This window comes from Hyalella azteca, unplaced genomic scaffold (assembly GCF_000764305.2).
Source record: "Hyalella azteca isolate HAZT.00-mixed unplaced genomic scaffold, Hazt_2.0.2 contig3874, whole genome shotgun sequence".
NCBI classification, from domain to species: Eukaryota; Metazoa; Arthropoda; class Malacostraca; order Amphipoda; family Hyalellidae; genus Hyalella; species Hyalella azteca.
In genome coordinates, this window is record NW_025934105.1 from 41,634 (window position 1) to 55,588 (window position 13,955).

The following is a 13,955-nucleotide window of genomic DNA, read 5'->3' on the forward strand; positions in this document are numbered from 1 at the left end:
GACTTTTTTAGGGTAGACTGCAAAAGTCTTTCAGGGAATTTCCTCAAATATTTCCTTTAAATTTGGCTGGTTAAAAAACAGCATAAAAACATCGTAGCGCTCAGTTTTTTATGCTGTTGCGGCGCACAGTTTCCTGCGCGGTGACGTCCAGTTGTTTCTACAGAATATTTTATTGCCACGTTGAATAATAAACCTCGTAATTATTATTATTATTATTGCAACGTTCACCAATAAACATTATTATTATTATTATTATTATTATTATTATTATTATTATTATTATTATTATTAATTATTGCCATGTTGACGTATAAAGCTCGTTATTATTAAAAAACTTAGACAAATTTAGATAAAGTCATAGATAAATTTATTATTTTTATTACGATTAGAACTTAAAGTGGTTATATTAGTAGTTGGCACATTGAATATTATCCCCTATGACTGAATGCGAATGCATTCTTGCAAACGTAACAATTATTTAGCGTATTGTTTGTTTGTGATCATTCAGTCTGAGAGAACTATTGTGAAGAACTCCAGCATAGTTATGCCGCTCAAAACAATCAACGTAAGGAATTAATTATGACTTTGGATTAATCACGATCCTACATAATAGTTTCGTGCATTCAAGTCCACCATAATTAAACTCATCTTATAACTTGGTTATGGATTTAACGAGGTTCGAATTCAAATTCAATTTACATAAGTTTTATCTCAAGTTTTTTTTCAAAATCTCGAAGCTCGTTGATTGTAATAACTGAATTAATGATTACAATAACTTGATGAATGATTGTAATAACTTAATAAATGATTATAATAACTGAATGACAGATTGTAATAACTTCATGAATAATTTTAATAACTTAAATAATGTTGATACACTCAATACGAATCAAGTAGAATAAAATGTTGCATGGAAAAGTTATCTTTCACTTCACTTCCTTAATCCGCCAACCTAACTTGAAGAACTTGTAAATAACAAATATATTTTTTTAAAAAAAGTATGTCAATGATGAAACAACTTACACTCGTACGCATTCCTTTAGTTTTCTAAAATAAATATTCTTACGTAATTATGATAATAGTAATGATCGCCATCGATATAGCTCCCATAAAATAAAATGTTCAAATGATTATATCTTAGAAGGTGCCACCGGAAATTCAATGGCGGTATTCAGGAATTGCTTCCGCAATGTACAGCATTGTTTTAATTTTAGCAGAATATTATCTAATGCTAAGCTTATTACTGCATCATTAATGACTTTTGAAATAAAACTAGTGAGTGCAGTTTATTCCTTTTTTTCAAGAGACGATAAAAAGGTAATATTCTCTAAGACGAGATTGCTTTGCCTGAAATTTCAAGAAACCAAATACAAAATTTCAAAAATATCTATTGAAGTAAAAAAAAATTTAAAATCGTGAATAATGTTGGTCGCAATGTTTTTATGTCAAATAATGTTACTCAAGCAAAGTAAGTATCTAATCATTATCACTTAACATTAAAACATCATTCACATGAAAATTAAATTAGATTAATTTACTGCACAAACGTGTATATTGATTCACGTAAAAACATTGAATTCGAAGAGATCAGAAAATCTTATTTTTAAAGACTAGCATCAGACTTACATTATTGCCCATAAAAAGATATTTATTCTTCCACCTACAATGAAATCTCTTCGTACAATTATATCTTATACGCTTTTTGATTTTATACGTGATATTTAGCGAAAATATTATAGAAAACATAATTTTTATTTCTTGTTTGTACTGTTAAGGAATCCTAATATTTAGTTTTCTGATATTTCTTCATAGAATTCTAAAGAATATAATTAAATCTACGATGCAGGAATGAAAACTATTAATTCTTCACCAAGCGAACTGTTTATGAATGCAAATATTTAAATATGCTTTCAATAAATGTATGGAACTGTTGGGAAGTTTTATAGAAATTTCGGACCATTTCTGTCAACGTTCTAAAAACTTTAATGGAAGTTTTTAATATCTTTTGCGTGAAAAAAAAACCACGCAAGTAATTTTAATACTTATAACAAAGTTCAGCTCAAATAACAGATTCTAAAAAATTAACATAGCTTCAACAATTCATTAGGTATTAGCTGCTAAATTCTGGATTCTCGGACAGAACATAATGTTTTTGTCTTGAGACTCAAAATTTGAGAATGCACCATTTTCACGTCCATGCCGAGTTATTAGAGAAGATAGTAGTCAGTTCGCATGCGTTGCTTTCATCGTGTAAATATTTATCCGAGTTTATTTTCTAAGACGTTTTCGTTTCAATTCAAGTAAATTAATTTTTACACCTTCATTAATTATTATTCATTGGTTTGATGATGTGAAAATCTTCAGTGAAGTTTCTGTCGGATTCTGTAATATTGAGCTGGACGAGCATGTCGACGTTGCTTGCAACTGTTGTCTCAAGGTTGTAATCTTCAGCCCATGTTGCAAATTTTGAAGTGACACATTACTGAAAAAAATTAAAGTGAATATCTAAGTACATTTAATAAAATGGTTCAAAGATAATTTATATTCCCGTGACACAAAATTTCTTTTTAATTGCTTCCATGAGGAGTCATTTAGCAATTTCTCAATTGAAATTCAGAGGAATCTCGATTTTACTTCTTCGAGGAGTTATTTTATGAAAAATTAGTGTAGTTATATACATTGATACCTGAGATCAAACATATGAATGGATGTTTTAATGTCAACTTCATCATTAGTAGTAAATACATCAGTAAATAAAACAGCGTGATCTATTATAATTCAGACAATAATGTTACTGAAAGACAGTCGAAAGACAATTACAATTATGTCCACCAGGTACTTACATCTCTTCATCTCGGTCTTTAGTTTGCTGGCTGGCTTCTTGCTCCGGAGGGAACTTTTTTCTGTCTTTGAACTGCTTGCATAGAGAGGAGACGCTTCGTCCTGTGTACTTATTTTCCTGGGAAGTGTCTTGTCGGTGAGTAGTGCTGGGGGGTCGTGGAGGATAGGTCGGTCAGAGTTTTCAGGGTTTTCATAGTTCGAAAGATCTTTAGAATAGGAAGACTGTATTGAATCATCTAGGTAATTCTGAGTGTTGAAATACTGTTCGTTTTGGGCACTCAAACCGATGGATTCATCAGCTAAACTGCTGTCTTTGTCCTGTGAATCGCTCAGTGATTGTTGAACGGAACCTGTTAGATGATCAAGGGCGGTTAGTAATTTGAACAACTCATGATAGAGTTGAGCTAAACTCCATCTCAAGAATGGTGATGGTCGTTTTGATGATGATGCATTGTTGACTTCCTTGTTTTTAACATTGCTTTGTCCGTGTGAATTGAGCATGTCTTCAGACATCACAGGGTTGGAATCAGGACTTTCTGTTTCGGATTTCCTCTTTAATAATTGTTTGAAAATCTGGTCGATATTTTCACTCTTGTCTTTCCAGTTCTTTACAACTGGTGCAGTAGGGTTATTTTTCTTTAATTTCCTGTCGGTTGATCTTAGAAGAGCTTCAAAATCTTCTTTTCCGACCATATAAGCCTCGGTCAATAACTCGAGTGGCAATACAAAGATTTCTTGTGTGGTTACCCCTTCCATTCTGCGGACACCGAAGTTTTCTTCGAACCACTTCTTGGATTTAAGTGAGGTAAAACTATCCTGGTCTACTCTCTGCAGTTTTTCAAATTTATTAATTTTTTCCTTTTGTTTACCGTTAATGTAATTTAAAAACGAGAAATATTTCGCCATTATTTTTCCAAACATTTCTTTATCCAAGCTGGCTTCTGCTCTATCAATTTGTTGTTCAACAGCAATGATATTTGACACTTGTTCGGATTGTATGCTTTTTTTCTTATGAATATTTTTATGTAAGTTTTTCAAGTTCTCGACCGACTTGTGGTTGGTTTTTTCTTTTGGAGACACATTCTTTTGTAGGAAAGCAAAGACGGAAGGTTCGGCAAGACGGCTTCCAAAATTAATAAAAATTTCTTCCTGTGTTGGCACTCCTTTTGAAAAAATTTCCATCCTATTTTTTGAAGTGAAATCTGTTTTCACGATGGAATTAGTCGACCCATCAGAGGAGCTTTTCCTTAATTGTAGGTTGGCTGGAGAGTCTGGATTGTATAATTTGGTAAAATAATTTAGTTCATCGAAAATGAAATCGGATTTTGATTGATCTTCCATATTGACCGGATCTGGTGTTGATGTAGAGGGTCTGGCTGACGTTGATGTAGAGGGTCTGGCTGACGTTGCTGACATTACCATCGAAATTACGAGCAGCGTTGCGAGGGTCGAGCAGCGAGCAGGCATCGCGTGGAAATATATCTATGAAATAGAAAAAAAATCATAATTTAAAACCTGTTTTCTTATATAAAGGCTCTTCTTTTGCTGATCATTAGTTTTTGTCTATTCCTATTCACATCACAAAATTAAAACCAGTTTTTCTCGGATAGTAACTCATCTTATTTGCTGTTTATTAGTTATAATCTGTCAATTTTTCACGATGTAAAAGTAAATAATAATAATAAATAAATATTAGTATAAAATAACGAAAGAAAAATTCACGCTTTTGCATATATCAGCTTCATATCATACAGAACTATTGGAAAAAAATGCCATGTCATTGTTGAGCGACTACTGAAAATGAATGGAAACAATTCAAATGTTTCCTTTGGCGAAATCTTCATAATTTTTTTAAGTTATTTTCCGACTGCGGTATTTAGAATGAGGATATGAAGAATAGCCGGGCTCAGTAGGCGGAAAAACAATAAATTATTATGAATGATTCATCAAATTAACGGTCGGATTATTGTATGATTGAGAAATAAGTGTAATTTAAAAATTTGATTCATTCAACAAGGCTATTGAAGGGGTCCTGAAATTGAAAAAAATTAACGAAGTCATATATTTTGACCAAAATAATTCGAATTGAAACTTTAAAAAATGAACAAATGATCTTATTGCGCAACGGTCACATTCATGCGAGTTCCGATCATTCACAAATCATTCATTGATTATTAATTATCCATTCGCAGATCACTCGTTGATTTTTAACTGAAAATTTGCTAATCTTTCCCTGACACTGATACTGGTCATTTATCAATCATTCACAGATCATTCAATGTATATTCACTTAAATGATCATTGTAGGAAACTATCACAACATTACACGATTGCCCTAATAAACGATCACCGTAATAAACAATTATTGTATTAATTTATCAGGACATTACACGATCGCCCTAATAAACGATCACCGCATTACAGTAATGTATCAGGACATTACATGATCGCCCTACTAAGCGACTACCACATTAGAAGATTATTGTAGTTCTCTATCAGGACATTACATGATCGCCCTACTAAGCGACTACCGCATTAGAAGATTATTGTAGTAATCTATGAGGGCATCACACGATCGCCGTAATCGCTACATAAGGATGCGGCTAGGGCACCTGCCTGGGCATATACCCGGAAAGTTTGTTCGCGTCTTATTAGCCCTGACCACTTCGCCACAAGGGGGCAGACTGCCCGCTGTTAATAGATTTATTGTTTAATTCAACACCAGTTGAAAAAAGTTCTGATTTTAATATAAAATGTCTCGCGTCATATAGTTAGATGAAAATATAAATGTCAGCTTTCGTTTTCTACGATTTTTATGTGATAAAAAACACGTGGTTCATTGGAGACTATGGAATTTAGAATATATAATTACTTAAATTTTTTCGTTGGTAAAGAGATCGCCTAATTAGAATAGGCAACGAATGATTAAGCATGGAATACAAAGATTATTAATTTGAATATTTTGTAACTACATCGCATGGATATCGTTCTCACCTTTTATTTAGTTGGCAATAACTGGCGACCGAAGTTGGTTGCAGTGGAGACGGTATATTCCGTTTAACTATCGGTGACACGAAAAACGTTCACTATGTTTATGTTCGTTGTAAGTTATTTTTTACTTAACTAGTGTTAATCCGGGCCTGATATGTGTGCAAAAATTTCCGATTTTACCTAGCGTCAAGATTTTCCTTCTTGCTTCACTTGGCTTTGAAAACAGTTATATTTATTTATATAAATGTTCGTTGACTTTTTTAATAAAATAAATTTGCAAATTTGAATTTATTGCATTGATTATATTCCAAACATTTAATTATATTATTGGCACACGAGTAGCTCTGAAGACATCCGAACACCTCGGGATGTGGCTGTGAAATGCTCAGGTCACTCAGTCATCTGCCTTATATAGTCCAGTTTCATCCTCCTAGATTCCAATGCCCGTCGCAGAGGTAACATCCCCTATGCATACTAGCTGATTTTGCTATACTTATCTCTGTTATTATTGAGCAAGATCTTTTACAGATCGACGCTCTGTTCAGGAAGCTGGGGGGATTTCTAAGGAACGTCCGTGAAAGCAGGAAAATGTGAGAAAGGCCTTGTTAAATAAGTGGGTACGAATTTTTAAATACAGAATGATGAATAGAAACGGGAATTATTTTTTCTTCGCTAATACGAGTAACACTACGTCAATGTTATTCTGATTTAACAGAATAAATACAATGAAAGAAAACAATGTAATTAAAATTTTAATTTTTTATTTCTTCAATTAAATGAACTATAGGTAGAAAAAAACTGTTCTTGCGATGAATACTTTTAAACTCTGTCTCCATGAATATTAAAAGTTGCACAGAAAATAAATCAAAATAGATAAAAATTTGAATCAAGTCATAATAAGGAAATAATTACTTTTAAATTTTCATTATTTTTAATGTGAACTCGGTAACACAAACACATCGTATTAATTAACAGTGGTTTAACACAGCGTTTATGAACAGTGTGTGAATACTGTATTACAGAGCAACGTATGAATGCAACGTATGAATGCAACGTATGCTCTGTTGCTGAGCAATGAGTAACGAACTTGACTGGATCTCCCGGTTCCATGACCAGAATCCTGATGCAATAAGCGTTTAATTTCCGAGAAATTATTCAATGCACATGTTACTTGAGGTGTGTGCACGTCATTGTAGGTGTGTGCACGTCATTGTAGGTGTGTGCACGTCATTGTAGGTGTGTGTACATCATTGCAGGTGTGTGCACGTCATTGCAGGTGTGTGCACGTCATTGCAGGTTTGTGCACGTCATTGCAGGTGTGTGTGCACGTCATTGCAGGTGTGTGAAGGTCATTGCAGGTGTGTGCACGTCATTGTAGGTGTGTGAAGGTCATTGCAGGTGTGTGCACGTCATTGCAGGTGTGTGCACGTCATTGCAGGTGTGTGTGCACGTCATTGCAGGTGTGTGCACGTCATTGCAGGTGTGTGAAGGTCATTGCAGGTGTGTGAAGGTCATTGCGGAATGAACTTTGAATTTCACGGCATTCCAAAAAATCGACGAATTCTTATGAGAAAATCAAGCAATTCCAGAATAAATCATCAACGTGATCTAGTGACTTCAGGAGACAGAGATGCGACTCTTGGCAGAAAAAATCTTTGCAAAAACAACCGAAAATTAATGGCGGCATTTCAGAGGGACCTGTAACTGCATTGACTAGAAGATTTTGACTAGAATGTGCACGAAATTGTTGTGAAAATCATTCCAGTGTACCTTAAAGTGGGCTAATGCCACCAAGGATGTACTAGAGAAATTCCCCAGAGTCGCCGGTCACCTACCCTACCCTCAATAAGAATCGAGATATTCGAAACGTTCCAGGCCAGAAGAGAATTTAATTACATAGGTGAGACATTGCTATTACTCGTTGATGAAGGAATCCTCGCCATTATTTACTATAATAATAATAATAATAATAATAATAATAATAATAATAATAACAATAATAATAATAATAACAACAATAATAATAATACTAATTGCTTAACCACCCGGCCCCCTAACAGATTTTAACCAGAAAATGTCGTGCCATTACATGCTTGCTAACTGATCAGTGCATAGGAAGTATCTCATCGGTAAACTTGTCACCACTTGATATACTTGTCATCACTATCATCTACATGTTATAATGAAAGAAAACTTTCACATTAATTCTTGCGTATATACCCGGGAGCACAACTGTTAGAAACATACCGAGAGGCCTGAAACCTCTCCATTTGTTCCCTACACTAGAGGTCAGACGTCGTCATCAGAGACGTCGTGGGGGAGAGTGTTCTTCCTTACACGAAGGAGGCCGAACTATACACTAACGGATAACGCTGTTTTTGGTGCAATCACTCACGCTAGTCTCAGTTTACAAATTTCCACCTCCGTATTGTGGCTTTAATGATGGAGTGGGCCATTCTCCGACTATAATCAATAGGTTATATTAGGAAAACAATGGTTGCAGAGGCTTGGAGAATCCTTGTTCTTTACCTTAAAAGCAGGGCGTGAGTGAAAAAGAAGGTGGTAGAAGGAACTAATCAGATGCGTTTACGGACAATACCAGAGCGTTGACGTGGATGTCATATACCCTGGCTTCCGAGAAGCTACTGTGGCGTTCGTCTTCAACTTATGACTAGTCCTAACTGTAGAGCACTAATTTGACGCAGTAGGTTAGAGGTTCCAAATTTACAGAGTGGGTGCCAAGGTCAGGATGGTGCAACGTTCCTTGGTATAGGACGACACCGAATTTGAGGAAAAGCAACTTGTCCGTGATCTCGAAGTGAGAAAATTGTCCGTGATCTCACACTAGTTATGTTGTTGTGCATTCTGTTGAAATGTGCATAGAAAAAATGTGATTGGAAATTGTGCGGAGTATGCTTTGTTCAAAATTGCATGAGCACTTCGATAATGAACAACGTAGGAGTAATGTACTGCACAGTTTTGTACAAACTGTGTTAATGAACAGTTCTCGAAAAATTTAAATGCTCTACAAGGCGAAAATTTGTAACCATGCAAACGGAGGTTAAAACCCGCAGTGCTTAGTTTTGGAGACTTCAGAATCATGGAATCTGAAAGAAAAGCTATTGCATATAGCTATGACGTGCACACACCCCCCCCCAGCGAATAAATGTGACTTGTTAGTGTCTAAATACTTCATTAGTAACGTTTTATAATGGACTGTTTGTGTAACTCTTGCCGTTACACAAACTCTCAAAACCGTTCAATGTTAGCCAATTTTTCGTTCGTTTACCAAGTAATAAATAGAATTATCTATATTATATATTAAGAGAGTGCTTGTTTGCTCGATATGGCGGAAATTTTTAGACTCACTTAGCTAATTTCCATCAGAATTTAGGTTCACGACACCGTTAAAATTTTGATTAGATGGCAGTAGCATTACACGCGTCCAACTTGCTATTAGCGAATTGCGTTGGTATTATAAAAATTATACAACGTTGTACCGTTAAATAAATGTTAAACATGCCAAAAAATTGGCAGCACTTTCAATTCATGTTTTATTTTTGTGGAGCACAAACATCGACTCACTGCATCCATGAAATATAATACTTAATAAGCCAGACATCTCGTTCAGATCCTGCATCTGATTTGGAAACAATTTCGGCTGGAATTGTTTTGCGGATCCAAGACGATCTTAAGAACCAACAATATATGCTCTCGTGGCGACAAGATTACGAATAAAAGCTTGAAAAATCCCCACCCACGCCTTCAAGACTTAGAAAACGACAAATAAATTGGAGAAATGAGTGAATCTTTTCCTCGTAAAGAAGCGAATTTGTTGTAGATAGAGGAAGACGGAGGCAGATTTTGAAAAGCTGGAGAAGAAAATTCTCTTTGCAAACTGCATGAGAATGCAGTATCAGTGCGTGAAATGCTCACTACTGAACATTGTATGAATACTAGTACTGAGCATTGCATGAACACTGACAGTGAACACAGACAGTGAACACTGATAGCGAAAACAGACACTAAACACTGTCAATGAACACTGGCAGTGAACACTGACAGTGAACACTGACAGTGAACACTGACAGTGAACACTGACAGTGAACACTGACAGCTAACACTGACAGTGAACACTGACAGTGAACACAGACAATGAACACTGAACTCAACTCAGAAGATGAGAAAATTTTCTGGAAAGCGTAAGAACACAAATTTCGAGCACAGCAGGAACACTTCAATAGTGAACATTGTGTTCCCAAACAGTCAGTGAAAAATAAATAGTTTGTAAAATAATGTCGGTCACTTTTCATGATAGAATTCCATTCGTTATAGAATTCTATTTTCGTTAAAATTCCAAGCACTTATCGGACACGAGTCATAGTACAGTTTGCGAGCTCTTATGAAAGCTTTAGTGAAGGATTTATACCAAAAAAAATATTAATATACAACGATTAAAAAAGTCATTCTAGAATTAAATGAAATTTATTTAAAATATTTGAAATTTTATTCATTGCATGCGTGAAAATTTATGGAGGATTATGGTAGAAGTTTAAAACAAAGGGCAAGCGGCACAAATACTTGAATCAGATTTAAATAAATTACTCTCACTCTCTGGCTGCGTTAACTCTTTTAGAAAGAAATTAAATCTCCGGAATGAATGAAGGAGACCTGAGTGAAGCAAAGTTACCGGGCAAACGAAGGAAAAATATCTAGAAAATGTAGAAATTTGTGACAGCAAAGGTAGTCATTGGAAAATTTTATAGATTAAACTGTAAAATGTGCACTGTTGTGTAGACTTAATGGCTTGATTGCTTGATTAACCTGTGCACCAGTGCGTAGACTTTGTGACTTGATTGCTTTGTTATAATATTCACTAGTGTGTAGACCTAAAGGCTTGATTGCTTAATTAAAATGTGCGCTAGTAATTTAATTTTGGATTGCTTGATACTATCTCTGTATCTATTTTCATGTATTAAAACATTAAAAGTTGAATTGATAGACGGTAATGAAATTAGAAACAAAAGCTAGTAGAATTTTTTAATGACGCCACTTTCGTGGAAGACGCTAATCGATAGCCTGTGTAACAAAACCTTGATCCTGACGTCATTTATGAGCGCCAAAATACAAGTTTGGATTTCATTGATTATTGAATTTAAATTACCCCGAAAATTTTAGATTATATGTGTTAGATGAAGCGGAATCTTAATTTTTCATCCTGTAAATTGTATTTGATATTGTTTGGTATAATTGATGTGAATCGAAGATAGAACGTTTGTGTTAACTATGACGGCCATTATATTTGTTATTAAGAACAATAAATCAGAAACTGTCAACCGAAAAAAATCCTCCTTTCTAACTTAATTGCACGTTAACAAACGAAAATGCCTCATCGATAGGCTGTTGACGTGACGTGTCTTCTCGATGCATCTACAATGATTATGAAGAACGTTTGTATTCTCCATGAATCATGTGCATCATCGCCACTAAGAAATATGGCATTTCCTTGTCGGTTGAATTTGAGAAACTAGTTTTTTCCCATATATTATGTGCCGCTTTTATTTGAGAAATGAATTTCATGAGATACGATTAATAAAATTTACCTTAAACTTGCTAAAATCACTGCCTCCACTTGAATAAATAGCGTTAAAAATTCCCTGCTCTATGGACCACTCGTTCACTTTGGTGGTTACAGGTTACCCCCGCACCAGGCACCGAAATATTCTAGATAAATGCCTTGCAATATATAACATATCGACGTCTCTTGGTCACTGATACGAAAAATACTCATACGAATATTGTTTATCATAAAATTATACAGAAGACTGTGTAATAACTGCATAATTATATTCATGCCTAACCATACATAAAACCGTAAAAATTAACGGAAGGGATTTTTATATATAGTTTTGTATAATTACCCATTCACAATTTTCGGACTTGGGTCAGGGTTTCGATACAAATGTGCCACTTTTGAATTTTCTTTGTAAACAAAACGATAAAAGCAATTATCCAAGAAGGAGTCAAATGTATTGAGTTTAATCACAAAATGTAGTCTTGACGAATGTAGCTTGACATGATTCTCATCATGCCTCAGGATTCTTTGAGTTAAAATTTACAATTTATATTAAATTTATTTACATTTGTATCGAGTTTTATCTTCCAAAGAAAATTGTAATCGTATCTGTCGGATAATTTTAAAATCACATCATAATCCTAACGTCACCAGATGAGTGATAATTCGAGGTGTAATGTGATCAAGATTAGCGCTGGATATCAACCTGATTTCAACGATAAGGATTTCCAGGGATATTATACCTGAGATAAGGAACCAATACAATGAGAGGGAAAACTCCCAGGTTAGCGGGAGATCACAGCAGTGGGAAATGTGCTCGGCTCGTCAGAATCGGAAGCAGAGGCCCTTAGTTATCAGCTGTGACATAGAAAGCCACGTCACAGGATGCAAGGCCAATCATCAACAACAAAACACAAGACTAGTTTGAAGACGTGCGAGTATCGGTGTTATTTTAGGATGCGTTTCAATGTTTCCTTGTGTTTTTTTCCTTGTTGATTGACTTTTGTTTAGGGAAAGAGATGACAAAACAGTGATTAAATGAGCGACTTGTTTTTGTTGTCAAAATTGGCATAGTTTGTAAGGAAAACCAGTGCAAACTGTGACAGCTAAAGGTTGAATTAAGCGTTCAGCTAGAAATGTGAAGTAAACTGCGTGGTTGAGATAACAAATTACGAATACGTTTCAGTTTTTGATGTTCAAGCAAAGTGTGAGTTTATGAGATAAAGTGGATTTTTTCTTGACCGATGACTTACGAACAAGAAAGTGTTCTTAGAACGGCATTTTTTCGATAGAGATAAAATATAAAACTAAAGCTTACAGCCATAAACGAGTTTTTCAATAGCTTGTTTCAAGCATATTATATGTTTTTGAATTTCATGTGGAGAAATTATTGTTTATGAAAGAACTAAAAAAATCCGTTTCGTAAATTTCCAACCACGCTCTGAGATTCCATTATTCAAGATTGAGTTGTATGACGCAATATTGTTTGACCATAATGTGGAGACGTCAACGTATTTGTTCAAACTTATTTTTTACATATTATGCGAGGTCACATGTCGTAATTATCTATGTGTCTCATGATCAAGAAAAATTATAGTTCCAGCTGAAGATTATCATAAAAAAGCGTCGTGACATAGACGCAAAAATGAAGAGAGAACTTATCGCTGGAAGTGATGGAAATGGAAATATCTCCTGGCCCTTAAATGCCCACAGATACTGCATAATGGCCATATTTGGCAAATCACGTCTAATAATACATTAAATTTTGATTTTTATATGCAAGATAAAAGCTTGTGCCTATTCGCTATAATTCATTCTTGCCAACATACTTCTCGTAGTATTTAATACGAGTTTTTTTTAATCACAAAACAGATGAATTAGATCCTTCTATAAATTTTAAAAATTCATTAACAGATTTCCAGATATTTGGGCTTTACACATTTCTGCGCGTAGACTAAACAAAAAATTTTATAAGATTTTCTTCCATTTCTCTTCAACACTCTTCTATTTTTATTTTAGCCTATATCATCACCCGATCATTTTTGGTCTGTCTTATCGCATCATTCGATTATTTTTGGTTTTTTCATCATTTAGATATTTCTATATATGTATAATTTGAACCACAGTACCTAAAATAAGAGCATTACTTGCGGTATGAGGCATCTCATCTTCAAATGAAATAATAAAACGCATAATGGCATTTTCCAAGAACTGAAAATGAACTGAAAATGATTTACACGGTAAGTAAATATCTATGCGAACGTTTTATTATTCTTTACTGCCACGGCGAATTCGCCTTCTCCTGTAAACCAGTTGAGTGAGTTGAGGTGTCGTCAGGTGTCTTGAAATGAAAAAAGTGTCTTCAGTGTCTTCAGAAACAATAGATGTTGAGTGAAGTGTCCTTAGAGGTAAAAATTCCGTAGAATTTTTTACTGTAAATGAGAAGCGGTGACATTTAGGTAGGAAAACAGGGCACTTGATTTAATTAGATTTAATTATAAATCCTATGGGATATTCGGTTGTTCGGTACGATATATTGAGGTGCGGA

At 34.6% G+C, this 13,955-nt stretch overlaps 1 protein-coding gene across 1 annotated transcript; it reads right to left on the reverse strand.

The window, feature by feature from the left end:
* Positions 1–2,349: 2,349 nt before the first annotated feature.
* LOC125177656 lies at positions 2,350–3,650 on the reverse strand. The gene is made up of 2 exons (XM_047879815.1): positions 2,844–3,650; positions 2,350–2,482 (listed from the first exon to the last, which is right to left on the reverse strand). Exons 1-2 carry the CDS (start codon positions 3,595–3,597, stop codon positions 2,448–2,450), a joined length of 789 nt encoding a protein of 262 aa, XP_047735771.1. The 5' UTR covers positions 3,598–3,650; the 3' UTR covers positions 2,350–2,447.
* Between the last annotated feature and the right edge of the window lie 10,305 nt (positions 3,651–13,955).